Source organism: Pseudoliparis swirei, chromosome 21 (genome assembly GCF_029220125.1).
Source record: "Pseudoliparis swirei isolate HS2019 ecotype Mariana Trench chromosome 21, NWPU_hadal_v1, whole genome shotgun sequence".
NCBI lineage: Eukaryota > Metazoa > Chordata > Actinopteri > Perciformes > Liparidae > Pseudoliparis > Pseudoliparis swirei.
Window position 1 is genome coordinate 4,801,798 of NC_079408.1, and position 25,348 is coordinate 4,827,145.

The following is a 25,348-nucleotide window of genomic DNA, read 5'->3' on the forward strand; positions in this document are numbered from 1 at the left end:
TTTAAAAAAAATTATACAAAGGGGGTAGTTTAGTCTTCAGCAATACATCAACAACTTGAGTAAATAAATACAAACACAATTCGAGAAGAGAGGGGAAGTAACATTCACTCAAGTACTACTTAAGGGCAATTTTGAGGTACTTTACTTGAGTATTTCTAGTTTACACTACTTTCTACTTAGTTACACCTTACTTTACTTCCAATTATTTATTACCTTAAGTTACTTTGCAGATTCAAGTTAATTATATATATATATATATATATATAAATAATCATAAAATTAAATAGTCATTCTGAAATGTTGTGGACACGTTTTAGGAGTACTTTTTAAATTCAACTAATTATGAAGATTCTGACAATTGTACAAATGAACTGAGCATTAAAAGAATAAGAAGCACCAGGATCAACCTCATGCCCATGTCTTCTCAGGAATAATTCTACATATAATTTAAAAGAAGAAGAATTTCACCATTTCACTCATTTCATACAGAGACAGCGGTGTGTTGCCCTCAAGCAGAAGGAGGAAAGTTAACTATTTATTTTGTTACGAAAGAGAAGACAAACAAACCAATTGATGTTGTTTCAGACGTTTTGAGTTCATAACCATTCAGCACAACACTATTTGATTTAATTAAATAATTTGAACATATCCATTTCGGTCCTATATCTGCAAATTAACCATAACAGGCATATTTACCATTTCAATCCTATTTCTAATAGTACCATGTGCAGTAATATTACTTCAGAGTCATTCGGTTTAAGCCGATTATTAATATAAATGAGATTATCTATGGCAGCCATGACAAAATGACTCAAAAGTTAAACCAGAAATCGAATTCTCCATATTTACACTTCATTTATTAACAGATTAATTTGGCTGTGCTTATTTCCTCACTCATGTTTCCACCTCCTGGTGTTTCTCATTAATAAACAATCTGACATCCCCGTATCTTTTGATCTCTCATTCATTAACTGCGTAGTGCTCGTGCAGCGTGACGTAGGCCTGAACAACCATAAAGAGTCCTGCGCTCTGCACACGTGTCCCGCGGTCAGCTGCTCTCCAGACCCCGGTAGAAACCGTCGTCTCTGCGGTGCTGTTGGACCGGCATGCTCCTCCTGGTGCTCCGGACCTTCTCCGGGTCGATCTCCACCAGCGCCACGCCGGGCTCCTCCCCGCCGCAGTCGGCCAGCACCTCGCCCCACGGGTCCACCGCCAACGCGTGGCCGTACGACCGCCGCTTCTCTCCGTGCCGGCCGACCTGCGCCGCCGCCAGGACGAAGCACTGGGTCTCGATTGCGCGTGCGCGAAGCAACACCTGGGGGAAGAAGGGAAAAAAACGCGGAACACGTGTGTAAATAACCCCCATGGAAGGTTTATTGTTTTGGTTGATTGCCTGTTTTGTAGTTTTCTTATTCGTGTTGAAGTGTGCCTTTTGATATTGTATTGTATGAATAATTTATAGATATTTTAATCTACTTCCTCACCAATGGATAAATCAGGCTTTTATTTTGAAAAACGCGGAACACGTGTGTAAATAACCCCATGGAAGGTTGATTGTTTTGGTTGATTGCCTGTTTTGTAGTTTTCTTATTAGTTTTGATCTGTGCCTTTTGATATTGTATTGTCTGAAGAATTTATAGATATTTTAATCTACTTCCTCACTAATAGATAAATCAGACTTATTTTGAGAAAACGTGTGTAAATAACTCAGAAGGAAGGTTTATTGTTTTGGTTGATTGCCTGTTTTGTATTTGTCTTATTGGTTTTGACTCATCCCTTTTAATATTATTTAAATAATTTAGAGTGGTTTAAATCCACTTCCTTTCTTAATAGATACATCTGACTTTGAAAAGGTCAAAGGAATCGCACATTTGTTTTACGTTTGAATGTAAACCTGACAGTACGGCCACATATGTTAGGGACAGATGTGCATTTATACATTTAATAAAGTTAAAAAGACCCGTTTGAGGCTGTAAAGTTATTACGGTGGACGGTGGTGATAGTTTAAATAATGTATTGTGACCCAAAGGAAGAAAATAAGAGTAATTTCACCAGCAGTAAGTTTCATGCCACTCATATACGGGGACTTAGATTTCATCGGTTCTCCATTTCTTCCCCCTGTTCTCTTTGGTCTTATCAGACTCGACCCACCTCCCAGTGAGCGGCTCCCGTCGCCGCGGTGAAGGCCGACGGGTACGTCAGGATCTCGGCCGCGTCCCTACGCAGAGCCAGAGATAACTCTGGGAATCTCACATCATAGCAGATGCCCAGGCCGACCTGGAAGTAAAAAAACAACAACAACACAAAGACGTTAAACTGTGCAGCTGGGAAGCCAAAGTGGATTTGAAATATGTCTGAAAATCTTCTCCACGATATTTTTAAAAAACGAATAAAGAAGAACGTATAGTTTTGCTTTACTCAAATTTGAAAAAATCTCCTTCTGTATTGAAAACTCCCAGCCTAAACTTTTAAAAAATCCTGATTAAAAATGTGCTTTTCACAGTAAAATAAATACATTGCATGTAAACAGAGATATATTTAGCATTAAGATTTAAGAACATGAACATGTTCCAATAGCCCCCAGAGGCTTTACGTCAACTAATCATGAATCATTAATGTGCATTTACTTGGTGCTATTTATGATCTCTTAAAATGACACCTTGCCGATGGGAGTTTGGACCGGAGACACGAGGCCCGGCCCGGGGACGGTGAAGGCGCTTTCTTTAAGGCACACCCCTTTTTCTGGCAGCTCCACATCGAACAAATGAGACTTCCTGTAAACTGAAACGATGTCGCCTGCGGATGCAACGACAAGGGGGTCAAGTGTGGGGTCAAGTGTGGGGTCACGCGGCGCACAACGTGGACCCTTCATGGTCTTCCATTGCAGCGAGGAAGGCCTCTTATGAGAGCGTAGAGAGAGAGATTGTGCAAGTACCTTTATCGTTAATGATAACGTGACTGTTGTAGATTCGCCTGTCGGACTCCCAGTCGTGTCGTCGTTCATGAAATCCTCCGAGAGACAGCCACACTTCCAACTTCCTGGAAGAAGGACGGGTTAAAATACCTGAGGACATCCTTAAGAAGGGTCCATTATTCCCACGAGACAGTAGTAGAGTAGAGAAGCCGCCTGCTGAAGGATTCACTCATCTACTGAATATATATTTACAATCATAAACATACTAAACCTTATACTTCACCTTTTCCAAATATCCATCACCCCCACACCCAGCCAGAGCTGCGGGGGGACCAAAATACTATTTTACACGACACTTGTTCACTTTTAAGCCATCGATGCCTGTGTTTTATGCTTTATTTATTTTGAAATGTCTTGTTTTAAATGAGAAATGTCCTGTCTTCATGTTTTTACCTGTAGTTGCTGTACTGACCGACGAGTCGCCAACTTAATTTCGTTGTATGTTTTCAACATCCTTATCCTTATTATATCTCATTTACAAACTTTCTTTATCTGCTTGAAGATTTGCAGAATACATATAGAAGAAGTGTCCAAGAGTGGTTTATCTTGCTCTAAACCAGCAGCCTACTGGAAAATAACTGAACGGACGTTTCGGTCAAAGTGCAGACATAAAAAGATTGATTAAAATAAACTAAAACTAGAATGGGCACTCGGTAGAGCGCATACCTTCGCATATCACAAGATTGGGCATTGAATTATGAACATTTTGGCATTAGTTGCATGCCAATTGGACAAAAATGTATCGTGCTATGGTAAAAAAAAAGATGTAGACCTTTCCATGAACTTGACCTTGACCTTTGACCCGATTGATCCCAAAATCTAATCAAATGGTCCCCGGATAATAACCAATCATCCCACCAAATTTCATGCGATTCGGTTCAATACTTTTTGAGTTTCGCGAATAACACGCATACAAATAAATAAATAAATACACCGCGATCAAAACATAACCTTCTGCATTTTCAATGCGAAGGTAACCATGTGTCTACCTGGCCAGCTGAGTGTATTTTGAGACCGTGTCTCCCGCCAGGCTCTCGGACAGCGACAGCGTCTCCTCCCGGCTGGATCCGATGTAGTCGAAGCCCTCGGGGAGGAACACCATGCAGGCCCCTCGCTGCTGGGCGTCCTCCACCAGCTGCCGACAGGCGGAGAAGTTGGCCTCTTTGTCCGGGGTGGCCGTCATCTGACACACCGCAGCCACCGGGAGAGGGGAGGTCGACATCCTGCACGGAGGAGAAAGAGGTCGTTGTTACCAGGGCAACCACTGGTTGACCATTAACGGGCCTCGGTTATTACCTTCGCATTGAAAATGCGGAAGGTAATGTTTTGATCGCCGTGTATTTGTATGCGTGCGTGTTATTCGCATAAGTCAAAAAGTATTAAACCGAATCGCATGAAATTTGGTGGGATGATTGGTTATTATCCGGGAACCATTTGAGTAGATTTTGGGATCGATCGGGTCAAAGGTCAAGGTCATGAAAAGGTCAAAATCATATTTTTACCATATTTATATCCAATTGGCAGGCAACTAATGCCAACAGGTTCCTAATTCAATGCCCAATCTTGTGATATGCGAAGGTATGCGCTCTACCGAGTGCCCGTTCTAGTTTTTGTTATGAATTCATTGTGTGATACTTACTATATGCTATTTAAAACTGTATTAAAAACTGTACATATAACCACCTTCTGTATAGTGTATTCATTTATAATTTGTATTCTTCTTCTTTCTTATCGTGTTATTTCTAATCTGTTGACTCCGAGAGCCCTGCACTATATTTCCAATGGGTCTGGACTCTCGACGGCTGGTCTAGCTACAAATGGCAAATAAAAACTTGAATGTTGATATTTCCTTGTGGGGACTTTTCAAATGCAATATGTGAACTAAAAACTCTCCACAATCAAGTCATGCTCTGACTTCCTGCTTCATCATTGATCTTTTATGTATTATTATAATACAATTACAAGTGTAGGTTCTGTCAGAGTCCTTGTTTAGAGGGACAGCTGTTGGATAGCAAAACAACACACACCCTTGTTGTCAGGATTATAAACTCACCTGCGTTGCAGCTCGATCCGGCGTCTCAAAACTGGACGAGAGGTCAGATTCTTTGCAGAGGTTCCCAAAATGCACCTGACTGTGAACATTGGCCCAAGTGAGCCGCCCGTGAGAAGCGCATACGTTTGGTTCAGTGTACAGCAGGAACCGCCTTCTTCTTCTGTTATTCATCAGAGGATTAAAAACACAACATGAAAGCACGTCACCTCCACCTGCTGGAGAGGGTGAGCGAAATTAAGGCTTCGGTTGGTTCTGAATTGTTTTGATGCACTTGAACATTTCTAACAGCTTTTCTACGATAACATGTACTTTTAGGAATATATAATCTTCTGCCAAAATGTTAAATTGTATCATTAAAAAATTATCACATTTTTAGCGAAAGATTAATCCTGCACTTGTACTGAATAATATCAGTTTTTCCACAAGAGATAATTGCTTCATTTCAGTTAGTGGTCCTTTTGGAAGCTGTAGTTTGTGATGAATATTGAATTGCATATTGAAAGGTGTTTGCGAACATGTTTATGGATATGTTTCAAACGCCTATTTTACATTTCAGGAGTACTGCTGGTATAGGTAACTAATAGAATATTGTGCCTTTTACTTACATTTATTTGATATTACAAAATACAACGGATAGATTACGATGTATAATACTACATCACAACCTACCCAGCAGAGTGCAAAGTAATTTAAATCAGCTCCGCCATTACCGGCTGCGGGACTTCATTTCTACACAGGCGCTCCCGTGAGACAGTTCTATACGTCCCGCCTGGGGTCCTTCTCAGCAACACCCTTCCAAGATGGCAGCCAACAGTAGCAGCACGGGCAGCAAAGCCAGCCTCACCGCCAGCGGAAAACCGTCCGGCCCGTCGGCCGAACAGGTACTTTCACCTCCACCTCGGGGTGCTTTAGTCGGGCCACTCGCTGTTGTTGCCGCCGGTTCGAGTCCCGCGGACCGGAAGCCGCCGAACCGACTCCCGGTTACCTAAAGCTAACCTTTAGCTTCCTCGTCGCCATCGTTCTGCTTCCTCAACAGAGGGAGTCCGCCTTAAATACGATGTATATTTTTAAACGGGCTGTATTTTTATGTGCATTAACGTTACGTCATCTAATGGTGAACACGTGTTGCCCAGTTGAAGTCTGTGAGGAGCTATTTTTTTATCACTGGAGACCATCAAACCCGATTCAGACGTCATTCAGACGTCAAGTATTCAGATTACTGTGTAGTACTCCTGTATACCATATAGTACTCCTGTATACAATGTAGTACTCCTGTATACAATGTAGTACTCCTGTTTAACATGTAGTACTCCTGTATACCATACAGTACTCCTGTAGACCATATAGTACTCCTGTATACCATATAGTACTCCTGTATACAATGTAGTACTCCTGTATACCATGTAGTACTCCTGTATACCATGTAGTACTCCTGTATACCATGTAGTACTCCTGTATACCATGTAGTACTCCTGTATACCATGTAGTACTCCTGTATACCATGTAGTACTCCTGTATACCATGTAGTACTCCTGTATACAATGTAGTACTCCTGTATACCATGTAGTACTCCTGTATACAATGTAGTACTCCTGTATACCATGTAGTACTCCTGTATACCATGTAGTACTCCTGTATACCATGTAGTACTCCTGTATACCATGTAGTACTCCTGTATACCATGTAGTACTCCTGTATACCATGTAGTACTCCTGTATACCATGTAGTACTCCTGTATACCATGTAGTACTCCTGTAGACCATATAGTACTCCTGTATACAATGTAGTACTCCTGTATACAATGTAGTACTCCTGTATACAATGTAGTACTCCTGTATACAATGTAGTACTCCTGTATACCATGTAGTACTCCTGTATACCATGTAGTACTCCTGTATACCATGTAGTACTCCTGAATACAATGTAGTACTCCTGTATACCATGTAGTACTCCTGTATACCATGTAGTACTCCTGTATACCATGTAGTACTCCTGTATACCATGTAGTACTCCTGTATACCATGTAGTACTCCTGTATACCATGTAGTACTCCTGTATACCGTATCCTGTGTTCAAAATGCTGCTTTTGTGGTACAACACATACTCTTATGGGGGAAAGTAGGCCTGATACTAAAGATAATTTTAATTAGTCTGCCTATTAGTACATAAAACCTTCCACTACCGTCTCAGTATAAACCCTAGAAAATATTAGTCAGGTTCAAATCGTACAGAACCAACTAAATATTTGATTATATTTTCCCATGCATCTACAAAAAAAAATCAGTTTTTCTACAATATGTGAAATTGTGATTATTTGTTGATTAAGAAGATCAACTGCCAGACATCCAACATATTTGATTTATTAGAATAAAAAATGAAGTGTCATGACTGGCTCAAACTAAAATGAACAAACGGGTCGCGCGTCGGTTCCGTTGCTGATGGTGCCTTTTTGTGCGACAGGTGGTGGCGACATTTCAGAGGATGCGCCAGGAGCAACGCGGTATGGCGTCTAAATCTGCAGAGCTGGAGATGGAGATGAACGAGCACGGGTCGGTGGCAGATGTTATCGCTGACTCCAAACAATATCATAAGAATATGTCCCACGTCACACAAAGACGGATCCGCTGAGTGGATCGATTACTTGTTTTTTTGTTATTTAAACTTCACTTTTTTCCCCCTCCCAGTTTAGTAATTGACACCCTGAGGGAAGTGGACCCTTCGAGGAAATGCTTTCGTCTTGTCGGAGGAGTGTTGGTGGAGCGGACGGTAAAAGAAGTTCTACCGGCTTTGGAAACCAACAAAGAACAGGTGATGGATGAGAAAAGAAATAAACTAAATTACCAGTAAATCGTATATCAATTTATTGCCGGATTGTTGAAATATGAATTTGAATACTTTCCTTTTAATAAGTGCCTAATTGTAACGGGTTTTTTCTCCACTCCTCAGATCTCCAAAATAATCGAAACCCTCAACACACAGATGCAGACGAAAGGTTGCGACCTCACTGAGTACAGGGAACGCTACAACATCCGGTTGATGGGAGAGGGCGAAGGAGAGGAAAAGGGCCAGTCGGCATCATCATCCAGGGACGGCGAAGGGGGCGGGTCTAAAAGTGGAGCTGGCGTTCTAGTGTCGTAATAACAGAAGCGCGACCGTAGGGCCTTATGATTTCTGCAGTACTGAAAAAAATGGTTGGCGACATTAAATCTAGGTTTCAAAGTTGAACTTTTCACATGAAAAACATTGTTTTGGATTACATTTCCGCTTAACATATTTCACTTGGTATTAAAGTTTTTTTTGCAAAAGACACAAACTCACTACACATTGGGTGTGTGACAACAAACGGCTGTTTGTCTTCTGCCTTTTAGTGTCATTGACTATTTTAATTTCTGAAATACTTTCAAGTACTTGTTTTAGTCTTACTCACATTTACAAATGAGCAAATTTGTGTTTTACTCTATCACATTGCTGAAAATACTTCCCCATATTCAGATATAATTCCCAAAGTTGCTACGTTACAAAATAAAAAAAAGTCCAAAGCCTAAAACTTAATAGAGTACACGCATGGTTATTAAAGTAAAACTACACCACACTGCTTTTTTTTCTGGTAAACACACGTTTTTTTAACCAACAACTTAATGAGGTGGAAAAAACCCGCTGATTTTTGAAGGTTGACCTTTATCAAAGCAGCACAGGAGCTTGACGGCATCGGTTATGAGCATGAACAAGAGAATATACCCATAACGTGTCACTTGATTAAAATAAATGCGTCTCCATTGTTTAGTTGGTGCCGAACGGCTAGTTTGAAGTCGGGATGTGACGCCATTGAAAACAGTGAACGTTGTCACATTCTTTATGATCTGTAGCACATGCTAGAGCTTTGGTTAAATTCATTTGTTAACTCGGTCTAAACTGAGGACATGTTCATGTTGTGGTAAAGACGAATATGTTTTTGTTGATGCTCATGAATAAAAGAATGTCACAATTGTATTTTTTGTGTGGCGTCTTGAATACTCCGCTACCGTATGCACTTTGTGTTTACTCCTTATCATCAGCACTTTACCCTTTTCCACAGCGTTAAACACATATAAGCAGCATCCTGTGCAATTGTTTTAGCTTGCTCAAATATAAAAATGTCATTTGTGAATTGGTAATAATGCACTTAAATTAAAGAAGAGTTGACAGACTTCTTCTTTCTTGGTCCCAGATTTGTGTTTGACTGGATGAAAGGATTTTATATTTTCATACACGTTATAGTTCATATGTGTGGTCTTGGGGATTAAGGCAATAGGATTTTAAAAAAATTATTATCTCTTATTTTTTGCCAGAGTTTTGAAAAACAATTGTATTTGAATTCTTTGATAAAAGATAAAGCTGCATAACATTGACTTTTGTATTGCTGTACTAAATGGGTGACATCCCAATGTGTGTCCCTATTCCCTATGGTAGGCATATGTAGTGTAATAAGCTTGACATCTATCTATAGTCTAAACCACTTCTAATGGTATGTGATTATTTAGCAAAATATATGGATATTGTAACTTTATAAAAATATATGGATATTGTAACTTTATTTTAAAAAAAAATCCACACCGACGAGGATGGGATTCGAACCCACGCGTGCATAGCACAATGGATTAGCAGTCCATCGCCTTAACCACTCGGCCACCTCGTCTTATGGACTCCATGAACAAACCACAGAACTTTTTATAGAAAATACCGAGTGAAACGTCACTTTTTTTTACTTTCACACCGTCGCCGTCGAGGTTGTCGTGACAACAGCCCCGATATAGTCATGTTTCCACCCGTGACCCCGTCAGCAACACACCAACTGACATCCAGCGGGGCTCCGGGACCAGATTCAGCGGCGCCTTTACTCTCGACATTACGGTCGTTACGTAGAGAAACGCGCCGCAGCAGCAGAGTGGGTAACAGCCGTGTTTGTCATTTGATAGACATAACCGGGGGGAAAAACCGGATTTACACTCGTCGTTTCATCCGCGTCGTCGAGGCCCGTGTGACTACAATCTGGGGCAACCGGCGCAAGTCGTTTCGTTTCTAGCCGCGTCAGCGCGTCGCTAACGTTAGCTGGTAAGCGCGGACAAAAATAGCCTACGGTGGCCCCCCAGGGACCTGGTTTGTGTGTGCGCGCTCGTCGGGTCATTTCTCAGTCCCCTCTGGAATGCATCTCTCCAAGAAATGCTCCGTCTTCAAAGTGCTGCTGAGTGCTCTGCTGATCGTGGCGCTGCTGCAGCTCATCTACCTGTCCTTCCTCTCCAAGTTCCACGGCAAGCAGCAGCGGTACCGGTACTTTGAGCTCTTCGGAGGCTCCGAGGGCAAGAAAAAAAAAGGGCACCCCGAGAAGAACTCGCGGAAGGAGCGCCTGAGGTACTCGCTGTCCACCGGGGGGATCTTCGACAACAGCGGCCAGTACCGGGTGTACAAGAACTTCATCAAGAGCGATTACACCACGAACCTGAAGCCGGGATCCGACCCCGACTCCGGGGTCCTGGCGCTCGCCACGCACACGACCATCAACAACCTGCACCACCTGGACTCGCTCCTGGCCCGGTGGCACAGCCCGCTCTCCGTGGCCATATTCGCGCACGGGCAAGATGTCAAGTTCGCCACCGCGCTGGCCTACGCGCTCAGCTTCTTCTGCCCCCAGATCCAATCGTTGGTGGACTTCCACCTGGTCTGCCTCTCCGGGGAGATGGCCAGCTTCCCGGACCAGGACCGGGAGCACTTCGCGGGGCTGGAGGACTGCGCCTCCGTGTTCTCCCGGCTGGAGACCCACCGGGACAAATACAATAACTACGCCATCGGTGGGAACGTGTCGTACCCAAACAACCTGCTGCGCAACGTGGCGCGCGGCGGCACAGAGACCTCCTACGTCCTGGTGATCGACATGGACATGATGCCGAGCGCAGACCTGCACCAGCAGTTCCTGGCCATGATGATGGCGAGGAGGAGGAGGAGGAGGGGGGCGCGCGAGCCCAGGGCCGACGAGGTGTTCGTGCTGCCCGCCTTCGAGATCCGCCACGCCCGCAAGATGCCAGCCAACAAGGCGGAGCTGGTGCAGCTCTACCAGGTGGGGGAGGTCCGGCCCTTTTACGAGGAGCTGTGCCCCCGCTGCCAAGCCCCCACCAACTACTCCCAGTGGGTCAACGGTCACGTGACGGAGCCGGGCACCCTGGAGGTGTCCTACGCGCTCAGCTGGACGGACCCCTGGGAGCCGTTCTACATCGGGCCCCACACGGTGCCCCTCTACGACGAGAGCTTCAAGCAGTATGGATTCAATCGGATCAGCCAGGTTTGTATAATTACCTTCGCATTGAAAATGCGGAAGGTTATGTTTTGATCGCCGTGTATTTATTTATTTATTTATTTATTTGTATGCGTGTTACTCACATAACTCAAAAAGTATTAAACCGAATCGCATGAAATTTGGTGGGATGATTGGTTATTATCCGGGGACCATTTGATTAGATTTTGGGATCGATCGGGTCAAAGGTCAAGGTCATGAAAAGGTCAACATCTTCTTTTTACCATAGCGCGGTCAATTTTTATCCAATTGGCATGCAACGAATGCCAAAATGTGGCTGCGGCGAAATATGTGCTCTACCGAGTGCCCGTTCTAGTTTCAAAATGTCTTTTTCACCCTTGACTTTGCATATTTGATTTTGATTTTTAATAGAAGACAGAGATTCAGTTGAACGCTCTGGTTGGCAGAGATGAGACGATGGTGATAATAATATGGACATATTTAATTTGACGAGTCGTTTATATTTGCTTTGCACTTTCCACTGCAGGATTTATTTTTAAGTTATTCTGCCCCACATTAAGGCTTTTTTGGTCTTCTGCTTTATACTTGTTTTGTCCAACAGTATTAAAACCCCAAATATATTAAGTTTACCATCAATAAAGAGTAAGAAAACAAACAAATAGTATCTCAAGAAGATAATCAGTGATACTTTCCTTTAAGAAATGACTGGATTAAAGGAGAAATACACATGTAACACATTAAAGTCACTGCACTTTGAATAAGGAGTACTACTACACCTCTCAAAACTCTCAATGCAGGTATTTCATTTTTTTTTGTGACAAAAAGAGGGTGTGGCATTTGAAAGGTAATTCGCCAAAAAGGGACAGTCTATAAAAAGAGGTGCATTATGGGAAGCATAAGATCAAGTGAGCGAGTTTGACCCGCACTAAGGACTCAGTCAGGATCACTTCAGTTTTGAACTCTGAGTCTCCCAACTTAAAGGTATAGGACACTGAATCAGCGTACTGGCCCTTTAATTGACCATCAACTTCATTGCTGATTAATTTGACCCTCTGTGGTCCATCTCCTCCCGCCTCATCTTGCTTCCACTGATCTCACCTTCTCTCCTTTACCCTCACGTCTCCCTCCCTCCCCCGCAGGCCTGCGAGCTCCACGTGGCCGGCTACAGGTTCTCGGTGCTGGGCTCGGCCTTCGTGGTGCACCGGGGCTTCAAGGTCCAAGAGGAGTTCCACGCCAGGAAGGACGAGGAGAACAAGCGGAACCGCGTTCTGTTCCGCAGCTTCAAAGAGGGCCTGAAGACCAAATACCCGTCGTCCAACCGCCGGTGCTGAGCCAACGGGAGGGAACCGCAGATTTAGCGCCACGTTCTTTCTCTCGAGTTTATTTCAACGTCCTGCTGGTTGGGACGACAAGGAAAGATTGGAAATCTTGCTTGCTGCTTTTTTTCTCCTTCTTTTTTTTTAGCGAATGCAAACCCGAAATCTAGAAGCCATTTGATCGACATTATTGTTAAACTACACGTTTCTGTTTTAAAACACTTTTTGAGACGGTCCAGATCCAGAAATAGTCTCAGAACTTCCTGAGAATTCACTAACGGGAAGTTAGAGGCTCAACATTTAAAAGATGGACTTCTTTCCAAAAGTCCAACTGACATCACATTCAATCGTCCCTTTTTAAAATTATTTTTATCAAAAGGATTGAGGAAAAAACTAATCCTTCCATCGTAGCAGATGGAACTGCACGATGAGAATAATGTTAAAAATGATATGAAACAAGTTTCCCGAACACACACACACACACAGTGAGAATGAACAGCCTTCTGATTGGTCGATGCAAATGGAGGACACAATCAAGAAACTGTAAAAATATATAATCCTCCCTTTTGGTTCCTGAGTTGTTTTTGTTGCTTATATCACTTTAATTTCCAGTTTGACGCTTTCATTTGAACGTCGTGCTAATCAATGACGTGGTGCGACCACCAGGGGGCGACAAGTACATGAGTGTGAAGTGCAGAGTTACAGTGTGTATATATATATATCCAATCTTTCCATATATAAAATATATTTTCTATAGATATAATATATATTTAAACATTTTAATATATATATATAAATACATTATATATATATATTATAATATATATTACAAAATGATATATATATATAATATTGTAATATATATAGTTTATTATATTTATATAATATATTTTAAAATGTTTTAAATATATATAATATAATAGTGTAAATGTATTTATTTATTTCCACTTGAAAGTGTTGGCAACATGACAGCAGAACACGAGGATTACGCAACACCACTGTTTGGTGCTCCTGGGGATATAAATGGACTGTCGGCACATTTCAGACGTTCCCGGCACCCTGCGAGTCGGGAGCGATGACTCTCTCCGGTCCTGAGGAGAACAAAGCGCTGAAATTCACAGAGAGCATTGTGCAACACTACGATTACACTGGGAAACTACTGTATGCTTCCATCTGACGCTGGTCGGTTATATTATCCAGAGTCGAATGATGTAACGTGGAATATATTAAATGATTGGGTTCATACTTCATGACAGTATTAAACAACTATAACTACTCTTCTTCGATACGCAGCAGATGGACTACAAAGTATGCTTCGATAAAAGGTGTTTGGTTACTTTTAGGCTTCAAGTTGATGTGTAAATGTTGATTTTTGATATTTATTGTCAACATGTTTTAGTTCAACTGGATTTGGTTGAACTTTTTTAATTTTTTTAATGAACCTAAACAGGAAAACTAGCATGGAATTGTGTGTTAGGGGAAAAGGATATTTGATATGGAATATGTTTTATTCTTTAAATCATTTGAATGTATTCTTTGGAGTGCGATCCATTTACACATTTTCCCCGTGTGATGACGTAATGCAGTACTTTATTTCTCACGTGTCTCTTCTTCTCTATTTTGTTTGTTCACAAATTATAATGCCCGATTTGTATTATTGGATTTTCTATTAAATTCTATTTTATTAGACCCACAACTGTCAGTTCTTCTTCTTCTTCTGCCTCTTTTTCCTCCTCTTCTTCTGCCTCCTCCACATTTCTCTCCTTTTCTTCTTCTTCTCCCTTGTCTTCCTAATTTTCTTCTTCTTCCTCATTTCTCCCCTTTTCTTCTTCCTAATGTGTTTCTTCTTCCCCCTTTTCTTCTTCGTCTTCCTCATTTCCCCCTTTTCTTCTTCTACCATCTCCTCATTTCCCCCATTTTCTTCTTCCTCTATTTTGTTAACTTCCCCCTTTTCTTCTTCCCCCTTTTGTTCATCCTCATTATCTTCTTCGTCACGTATCCCCTTTTCTTCTTCTGCCTCCCCCTCATTTCCCCCTTTTCTTCCTCATTTTTGTCTTCTTCCCCCTTTTCATCTTCTACCTTCTCCTCATTTACCTCCTTTTCTTATTCTTCCCCCTTGTCTTCTTCCTCATTTTCTTCTGCCTCTTCCTCATTTCCCCCCTTTTCTTCTTCCCCCTTGTCTTCTTCCTCATTTTCTTCTTCGTCTTCCTCATTTTCTTCTTCGTCTTCCTTTTCTTCTTCCTCATTTTCTTCTTCGTCTTCCTCATTTCCCCACTTTTCTTCTTATACCTTCTCCTCATTTCCCCCCTTTTCTTCTTCCTCATTTTCTTCTTCGTCTTCCTCATTTCCCTCCTTTTGTATACCTTCTCCTCATGTCCCCCCTTTTCTTCTTCCCCTTTTTCTTCTTCCTCATTTTCTTCTTTGTCTTCCTCATTCCCCCCCCCCCTCTTCTTCTCCTAGCTACATGTAGTTGTTATAACTACTGAAAACAGGCTCTTTGCGCACTCATAAATGCAGAATACAGAAATTATTCTCAGAAGGTTGATGTAGAAATACATAAATTAACAGCAACTAATTGTTTATTACCTTTGCATTGAAAATGCGGAAGGTTATGTTTTGATCGCCGTGTATTTATTTATTTGTATGTGTGCGTGTTTGCGTGTTATTCGCATAAGTCAAAAAGTATTAAACCGAATCGCATGAAATTTTGGTGGGATGATTGCTTATTATCCGGGGACCATTTGATTTGATTTTGGGATCGATCGGGTCAAAGGTCAAGGTCATGAAAAGGTCAAAATCTTCTTTTTACCATAGCACGGTAAATTTCTATCCAATTGGCATGCAACTAATGCCAACATGTTCATAATTCAATGCCCAATCTTGTGATATGTGAAGGTATGAGCTCTCCCGAGTGCCCATTCTAGTTTATTTATTGTTTTCATCTTTCTTTGGAAATACTGCCTTTGGATTCACTTTTTGTCTTTTTCATTCATAATGTGATGAAATGAGTATATTTCCCGCTCTCCTTTGGCCTATAGAAATCATTCTTCGCTTAAGGATGATATAAAAATACATAAATTAACGGACAAATTGTTTCTTTATTAAACGTTTCCTCCTGTTTTCGTCTTTCTTTGGAAATACTGCATCTTGAGAGAGCAAAGTACAGTTAAAAAATACAGAAATTAAAAATCCCACTAAAAAAATAGTTGCTTCCCTGCAGCTCGCGCCTCCTCAAAATAAGACGTCGGTATCAACCCGTCAAGTTTCGTCTACTCATGGTGCTCACCCCCCCCCCCCCCCCCCGGTTATTAATAATGTGCCAGAAGGTGCAGAAATGTTCGGCGTGGATACGGAGAGGCGGGTTTGGTGAGGTAAAGCGCGGCGATATCGACAGCTTTGGGGCACCGAGGCTTATCTGGGTCAGGGAGCTTTACAACATGAGCAATTAGGCCCCCCCCCCTAACCTCTCTTGTGTGTATACGCTAGCAGGAGGGAGGCCTCCCGCCATCTAGATTAGTCGCCCTGCAAAGGCCAAGAAAACTGGGGGGAACCAGCTGGAGGGCGAGATGAGTGTGTGTGTGTGTGTGTGTGTGTGTGTGTGTGTGGGGGGGGGGGGGGCGGTGAGGGCCCATGAGAGCAAAGGGTCGCCATGCGGGTCAGTGAACGTGTGAGGAATGAAGCGATCGACGACCCACACGGACGGAGGAAAAAAGGGATTTGAGAAGCGGGTCGTTCAACGGCGAACAAGAGACGAACCGCGGAGGACGTTCACGCCGCTCGGCTTGACGTCTTATGAGACCCTCGACTGCGAGGATTAGTCCAGAACGCTTTGAGGAGACTGAGTAAAAGGGGGATTTTGTAACGCATTGTTTTCAGAATCCTGACTTCACAAAGTACACATTGGATTACAATCACACACACACACACACACACACACACATACGTGTGTGTTCTATAAATACACACATGTGTGTGTTCTATGAACACGTGGCTTCACGACGTCCTCGTCATGACGCCACGTGTTCGTGGCGTTCCCTCCTCCGTTGCTCTTAAACAAGTGAAGGCTTAGCTGCAGTGGAGCTTTGGGAGAAGTTCACCTGTCTGTCTGCTTACTGGAAGAAGAAGAGGAGGAAGAGGAGGAAGAGGAGGGAGAGGAGGGAGCGAGCCTCTCGGGTAAAGGGGGTGCATATCACTGTGTCGGTGAAGCCGGTGTTCCTGGACGCGCGTCTTAAACGTATCCAGATAACGCCAGAAGATCCGCCTGGAGGACAGAAGTACTGAGACGTGACACCGGGGGGGGGGGGGGGGGGGCTCTTAGCCTCCCACGCGGCTGTCACAGGAACCCAGCGGGAAAACACACACACACGAAAAGACAGACAAACATTCACATAAATACACACACACGCACACCAACAGACAAACACACACACAAACACACACACATACACAGACAGACAAACACACACACACATACACGGACAGACAAACACACACACACATACACAGACAGACAAACACACACACACATACACAGACAGACAAACACACACACATACACAGACAGACAAACACACACACACATACACGGACAGACAAACACACACACACATACACGGACAGACAAACACACACACATACACAGACAGACAAACACACACATACACAGACAGACAAACACACACACATACACAGACAGACAAATACACACACACATGCTCACACAGACACACACACATACACAGACAGACAAACACACACACACATACACAGACAGACAAAACACACACATATACAGACAGACAAACACACACACATACACGGACAGACAAACACACACACATATACGGACAGACAAACACACACACATATACACGGACAGACAAACACACACACATACACGGACAGACAAACACACACACACATACACGGACAGACAAACACACACACACATACACAGACAGACAAACACACACACATACACAGACAGACAAACACACACACACACAGAGAGACAAACACACACACATACACGGACAGACAAACACACACACATACACAGACAGACAAACACACACACATACACAGACAGACAAATACACACACACATGCTCACACAGACACACACACACATACACAGACAGACAAACACACACACACATACACAGACAGACAAACACACACACATACACAGAGAGACAAACACACACACACATACACAGACAGACAAACACACACACATACACAGAGAGACAAACACACACACACATACACAGACAGACAAACACACACACATACACAGACAGACAAACACACACACATACACAGACAGACAAACACACACACATACACAGACAGACAAATACACACACACATGCTCACACAGACACACACACACATTTAACAGTGCGAGTTCCTTTAGCTCCGACGGATCGATTGACGCCGTTTGGGAACAGATGACGGACCCCATGTTTACACAACAACAGGTCTGTTGATGACCTGGCGGGTTTCAGTGGATTCTATTGGACTTAAAAACAAGTCGATCCAACAGATCCAACGGACCGGAGGTTTGATCCGACACTCACGCTGGTCAATATATCCGTTTATCACGGGAGATTAACTGGGATTTGTATGACAGAGTCGATTTTAGTTGAGACAAAATCAATATAAGCTACTCGTAATGTTTTCACTACGATGTCATGACTCCTCTCCCTCGTCAAGAGTTTGATGACATCAGTTTGTGTCTCAGAGAGAGTGATATTTAGTCATAAAGGAGGCGGGAACAGCAGCAGATACTTTCAGGATGCTCTACTTGAAGGAGTCGGTATGCAGAGCCATACTTTATTTCGGAGAGTATATATATATATTTTTTACACTTTAACCTGCTGGAAATTCACTTTGTTCACTGCCTTGTGTATATATTTAGTTTCCTCTGTATATTTAGTATTTTAGTATAAGTATTTAGTATTGTTATTGTGTTTGTGTTTTTTACCTTCGCATTGAAAATGCGGAAGGTAATGTTTTGATCGCCGTGTATTTATTTATTTATTTATTTGTATGCGTGTTACTCGCATAACTCAAAAAGTATTAAACCGAATCGCATGAAATTTGGTGGGATGATTGGTTATTATCCGGGGACCATTTGATTAGATTTTGGGATCGATCGGGTCAAAGGTCAATGTCAAGGTCACGAAAAGGTCAAATCTTCTTTTTACCATAGCGCGTCAATTTCTATCCAATCGGCATGCAACTAATGCCAACATGTTCATAATTCAATGCCCAATCTTGTGATATGCGAAGGTATGCGCTCTACCGAGTGTCCGTTCTAGTTATTAATGCTTCTGTGATTCTGACATGTCCCCACTGTGGGACTAATACATGAATATCTAATCTAATCTATTTCCCCAGAATAAGACACCAGGTGAATTTAAGGTAAATTTAAGGTTGTACCCCATAAAATGTAAATGAAGCTTTTGTATTGTTGTGAATGGAAGACTCAAACATTAAGTTTACCTTAAGTTAGTTCTTTTAAAGTGGCTCCTTCTCCGTGTACTTTTTGTTTTATTTTTTGTAAAAACTCTCCAAAGTAAAGTATCCGTCTGCATACCGAATCCTTAAAGTACTCAAAGCATCCTGAAAGTATCTGATGCCATTTATACCGAGGAACCTCACACAGATGTTGTTGTTTTTGTAATTGGATGGATGCATAAATGACATTTAATGAAGTTGGGCCTAATCAACCCCCCCCCCCCCCCACACACACACACACACACACACACACTTGGTGTGATGGCGCCGAGCAGCTCGGAGGCCGAGGGCGACCAGAGGGGATCAGTTGGAGTCACGGAAGCAGGAATTAATGAGCATTATAGTATTAGGTAAGAATAAGCCCCGCCTTAAAGCCGCCAGGATTCCTAAACAAGTGACACCTGTTGCCTGTGATGATGGCGGGAAGAGGAGGAAGAGGAGGAAGAGGAAGGCTCTATGACGAAGCATGACGGAGGGTTTGATACGCATATTAGGAATGATTCAGTTTACATTACGTTTGTCTGAAAATAATTAAAATTCATGTTTTTTTAGACAGAAAATCATTTTTTGATAATATTGCAACCTCGTGCATATCGTTTTAAATGAGTTTGAGTTAAAATGGGAACAATACTCAAAGCTTAACTCAAATAATCCAGGGTTCATACACATGTTGATGGGTTTCCACGACTTTAAACCAAATTTACATGAACAAACATTTTGTGAAATCTCGGTGTAGACATGAAAAAGCGAGAAAACGTCGTATTTAAACTAACAATGAGAATCCCAAAGCATATAGTATATTACCTTAAATGACTCAAATCAATGAGAGACAATAGCTTAGATAAAAAGAATAAAACATTCATGTCTTTTTAGTTAAGGTGCGTTCGCTTGCAGCGAGAAAAATTGCGCTTTTAGTATATGGAGTGTATGCCGGTTTATATTTTGAGCTTTATTCTTTTAGAAGCATATACATTATTTAAAATGCAGCGTATATGAATATAACAAATTTCCATGACTTTTCCAAAACGTTTTGGATTTTTAAAAAAAATTCCAGGACTTTTCCAGGCTTTCCACGACCGTATGAACCCTGATAATTGCATGTACCCATAAGAGCAGCTGAGAGTGAGAAGGTTTTATGAATCACCCTTTCCTCTATGAAGGACAGAAAATGTCTTAAGTATAAATAAATGCATGAATAAATACAGAAATAAATAAATAAATGCATGAATAATTACAGGAATAAATAAATAAATGCATGAATAAATAAAGGAATAAATAAATAAATGCATGAATAAACACAGAAATAAATAAATAAAGGCATGAATAAATACAGGAATAAATAAATAAATGCATGAATAAATACAGAAATAAATAAATAAATGCCTGAATAATTACAGGAATAAATAAATAAATGCATGAATAAATACAGGAATAAATAATTAAATGCATGAATAAACACAGGAATAAATAAATAAAGGCATGAATAAATAAATGCATGAATAAATACAGGAATAAATAATTAAATGCATGAATAAACATGAGCGATACCTGGAAAGAACTAATCTCAGGACGGCTTTCCGCTCAACACCTTGAAGTGTGGAGGAGTCGCTCTTTAATCCGTTTACACTGGCAGGGCCACAATGTCACGGGAGAGGGCCCCGGTTCTGGTTCTGGTTCCCCCCCCCCCCCCCCCCATACGCCATGAATGTCTTAAAATAGAAAACTGACGTCTTGAATATTTACGCTTGACATAAATTCAATATATATAATCCGACACCACGCCGATGTACCCGGGTAGTAGAGTAGGCCCACCAAAGGAGGGGAGGGAGGAAGAGGGAGAACCAGGACCAGGAACAGAACCAGGACCAGAATCAGGATCAGGACCAGGAACAGAACCAGAACCAGGATCAGGACCAGGAACATAACTAGGATCATGGCCAGGACCAGGACCAGGACCAGGATCAGGACCAGGACCAGGAACAGAACCAGGACCAGGACCAAGACCAGGACCGAGAGGAGCAGACTGTCTGCAATGAGGGGTTTTCTAAAAAGAGACCCCGGTGCTCAGTAACTCTACCAGATACGCAGAAGTAAAACAATTAGTACGATAATTAATTAGAGAAAATTAATCTAGTTTTTTAAAAATCAACAGTTCCAATTAATTAATCTACATTTTGCTTCTTCGAGCGAATCATTTTCTGGTTTTCTTCACTTTGTGAACAATAATTTAAAGTAACATTATCCGTAGCGTGGTTTGTTAGTTTCGGGAATAGCGAAGAATTAAAATGTAAATTTGGGGCGAATGCAAAACATTTAGCTATTTCTTTACCAAACCGCTTCAACACGGCTAATAACACTTTGTAGATACACACACTGGTTCAATATGAGTCTTAGTTCCTTAAATTGTATTAAATTATATGCATCAAATGAAGCTGGAGATCTTATTGAAACATCCTTTAAAGTTTGAATGAAATCCCTCATTCCACATTTACTTTATATCACCTGTGTCTATTGAATCAAGAGATCTCCTCCTCCTCCTCCTCCTCCTCCTCCTCCTGGGGAAGCAGTTCTTGACGTTTGTTTGAGGCGAGAGGTAAAGCTAACACACGTGTGATGGGGGATAGACCTGTCTGGGAGGATACTGCTATTGAGTTGCAAATGAGCTTGTAATTAGCCCTTACACATTAGCCTGGAGGGAATTAGAGTGTGTGTGTGTGTGTGTGTGTGTGTGCGAGTGTGTGTGTGTTTTAAAACCCATTTTCCTTAGAATAGGGATCGACGGTGATAAGCAGATAATACTAATTACTTCTCCTCCCAATTGCTTGTAAATTGTGCTTGGTGTGGATTTAAAATACCCCCTTTCCACACACACACACACACACACACACACACACACACACACACACACAAACACACACACACACACACACACACACAAACACAGCATGCCCCCCCCCTGCGCTTTGCCTGTTGGCAAAATCAACAGGTCATTTTTTTTAGTGGTTTTGAGTCTCTCCCATCAGGTGTGCCGTGTCCTTTGGGTGCATGGTCCACCACCTGGATCAGGATACAGCAAAACACACACACACACACACACACACACACACACACACCGTCACGTCGACCCTGCATGTGTGCGGACTGTGTGATGGAGAGAACGTGAAGGATTTCAACTTTAATAACTTTTCCGTTATTATAGAGACACAGTGGAGATTCCGGAGTGCTTCCCTTTAAGGATGATGCTCCACATTTTTTTGTAGCAGCTATTTAACATTTATTTGAATACATCTTTTTTTAAAACATTAAACAAACAGTTAAAAAAAAAAAGGTTGCAGATGAGTACATAAAAGACAAATATATCGGATTTAAATGAGTTACATGTTTAAATCACTATAGCAAGGGGTACATGCTTAATAACAATTGAGGGCAGTAGTGACAACAGCATATATATATATATAAATATAAATATAAATAAACAAATATATATATACATATATATATATATATAAACAAATATATATATATATTTATATAAATTAATATATATAAATGAATATATATCAATATATATACATATATTTCTAAAGGGGGTCGTATATATATATTTATATATATATTTATTTATATATATATATATATATACATACATATGACCCCCCTCTGTTATATACAAACACATATGAAATCGGTTCATCCCGTCACCATTTTATCATTCATCCTGCTCTAACGGCTTGGGAGCACTTAAACAGATTTTGGTTCAGTCTGCTCTTAAAGTGTTAAATAGATTGGGTTTGGTGGGTGGGTGGGGGGGGGGGGGGTTGTTGTGATGAAGGTGTGTGTGTGTGTGTGTGTGTGTGTGTGTGTGTGTGTGTATGTGTGTGTGGCGGTCAGGGGCGCGAAGTGTCTGCAACTTTAGAGGGCTTAGATTAACTGTGACCATGATCTTCACTGAGCTAATTTCTCCCCTTCTGTGTGACACACACACACACACACACACACATATCACACCTGACCCTCTTTGAATGAGCTCAACAATTCCACCTGTTGATCTAGATTTAGGCTCTAACTCGTATCAGATGATTGCCGACTGCTTATGAAGTATCATACACGATTTCCATGCCGACGACTCCTCCGACTGATAAATAAACTCGTGTCACTTCTGATCATTGATTAATTGCATCAAGTAATTTGTCAGAAAACAACATATTTATACTTATTATAATATTTGTTACAGTATTTAATGATCTCACACTTATTTGACAGTAAAACATAATTTAATTTAAATATATATTTGTTTTCTCTCAGACAAAACAAGTTCACAACGAACTTTTCAAACAACTACAATATAGTTAATTAAGGGTACATTTTAATATATGTTCTAATAATGTTATTAGTGGATGAAGCTTCATAACTGACGTCAAATAAAACTAATTGGGGGTCAAACTTGCTTCATGAAACTGAATATAGACATTTTTATTCAGGAAGGATGTAATGTAAATATTAAAAAAATTGTTTGAGTGTGAGTTTACTCCTTACTTGATGAAATTTATGTTTTAATATATAAAAAGAAAGTATCAATTCATGTTCTCATTGAATTTTTACGTGTAATTCTTTGTGTTGATCATTTGCTTCTAGAGTTATGAAACACATGAATGCACAATATATATATATATAAATATATATATATAAATATATATATATAAGTATATATATAAATGAATAAATTAATATATACATAAATACATATATACATATATATAAATATATATATAAATAAATGAATATATATATATATATGCACTAAACAAATATGGTATTTAAAATGACACAAACTGAATCATGTCAATGTGTCGTTCAGTATTGATCTCAACAACCTAATATTTGCAGACACAAGTCGGGACTCCGGACAGCCCGGCGCTCGACGTGTGGCTATGACTCATATCTGTATTCTAGACAGATTTGGAGATGCATTTTAAGCCACTTCACCTTATTTTAAACCATATGACCCGACTGCAACCATGCCAAGCCTCATATTCACTCAGGGATTACTCCACGTCTGCCTGTATAGCACCGTTTGCATCAGGCTTTAAACTAAATAGATAATTGATTATCTATAACATATCATTCTCTAATCAGGCCACTGATGTTTGGCAAAGTGACGTTTATATTTATATATAATGACGTGTCTGTTTGTATTGCGGTTGACAGACAGGATCCTTAACCTGATTAATACAAAAATGATCCCAAACTGATGAATGACCCACTGGGATCCGAGGGATTGAAGCGGATCATTAATTCCTCATCCCGAAGTCAGTTCTTCATGCATCGATGTCTCCGGCGTCTTCATTATGTCTCGTCCTGGCCGAGAGGTCGCCGAGGATTACCTCCAGGTGCAACCGTGTCTGTTTTAATTACACGGGTATTAGTCGGTCGGGGTTCGCAGCGTTGCGTCCCGACCTGTCCTCTCGGGCCAAATGTCCATCCGATACAGATTGTCATGACCATGACCCCACGGTTTAATCGTGCCATCCACAACGAGCAGGCTTCACTAATCCTCCTCACTTCAAAGTGTTCATAAAAGCTTTAATAACCTAATTTATTGGCATCCTACTCTCATATTCTTGGGGTTTTCCTGCTGAGTGTTTTTCTGTTAGCGTGCAGCCTCTCACGCCACATGTACTCTCCCCTCATCCTCTCCTCTCCACCAGATCCTTCACCTAATCACCCATCATGGCTTGTTTGCTCTCTGCAGTCAAAGTATCCTCAGGCTATAAGCCAAACAAGCTGATCAGCCTCTGTGCACACTACCCCCCACTAAGAGGCTAATGGCCACGACGTATAATCCTTCTCAAAACAACTACAGAGATGCTAATTGTATCCCGCTATAAATACAGGTCGACTCCTTGTCCTCTTTCTTTATTTGGCTCTGCTTCGGCCGCAGCGCACTGAGCTTCTCTGAAGCCCACATACCAGGAACAGACTCGAGCTCCTTAAAGAGGCCGAGGATTGATTCTGCAAGTGTCAATAATCTCGGCATCATCTACCAAACAAGAAGAAGAAGAAGAAGTCGTGAGCGCACGGAGTGTTACGCACGGAGCGTTACGCACGGAGCGTTACGCACGGTTGGACACTTTCATGCGTCTTGAGAACATTTCATGCGCCACTGGAGAGGGGGTTGGAGCACCGAGCACGAG

General features: G+C 41.4%; 3 protein-coding genes and 1 non-coding gene across 4 annotated transcripts; 2 read left to right on the plus strand and 2 right to left on the minus strand.

Annotated features, from left to right (window-relative positions):
• Positions 1-498: 498 nt before the first annotated feature.
• Positions 499-5,193, minus strand: nit1 (nitrilase 1). Its single transcript, XM_056442832.1, has 6 exons — positions 5,028-5,193; positions 3,964-4,197; positions 2,936-3,039; positions 2,660-2,796; positions 2,152-2,277; positions 499-1,315 (listed from the first exon to the last, which is right to left on the minus strand). Exons 1-6 carry the CDS (start codon positions 5,114-5,116, stop codon positions 1,049-1,051), a joined length of 957 nt encoding a protein of 318 aa, XP_056298807.1. The 5' UTR covers positions 5,117-5,193; the 3' UTR covers positions 499-1,048.
• A 608-nt stretch (positions 5,194-5,801) lies between these two features.
• pfdn2 (prefoldin subunit 2) lies at positions 5,802-9,017 on the plus strand. The gene is made up of 4 exons (XM_056442756.1): positions 5,802-5,908; positions 7,488-7,576; positions 7,712-7,835; positions 7,974-9,017. Exons 1-4 carry the CDS (start codon positions 5,828-5,830, stop codon positions 8,163-8,165), a joined length of 486 nt encoding a protein of 161 aa, XP_056298731.1. The 5' UTR covers positions 5,802-5,827; the 3' UTR covers positions 8,166-9,017.
• A 603-nt stretch (positions 9,018-9,620) lies between these two features.
• On the minus strand, positions 9,621-9,702 carry trnas-gcu (transfer RNA serine (anticodon GCU)). The gene has a single exon. It is a non-coding gene; the product is annotated as a tRNA-Ser (tRNA).
• Positions 9,684-14,325, plus strand: b4gat1 (beta-1,4-glucuronyltransferase 1). Its single transcript, XM_056443107.1, has 2 exons — positions 9,684-11,340; positions 12,453-14,325. Exons 1-2 carry the CDS (start codon positions 10,210-10,212, stop codon positions 12,642-12,644), a joined length of 1,323 nt encoding a protein of 440 aa, XP_056299082.1. The 5' UTR covers positions 9,684-10,209; the 3' UTR covers positions 12,645-14,325.
• Positions 14,326-25,348: the final 11,023 nt, after the last annotated feature.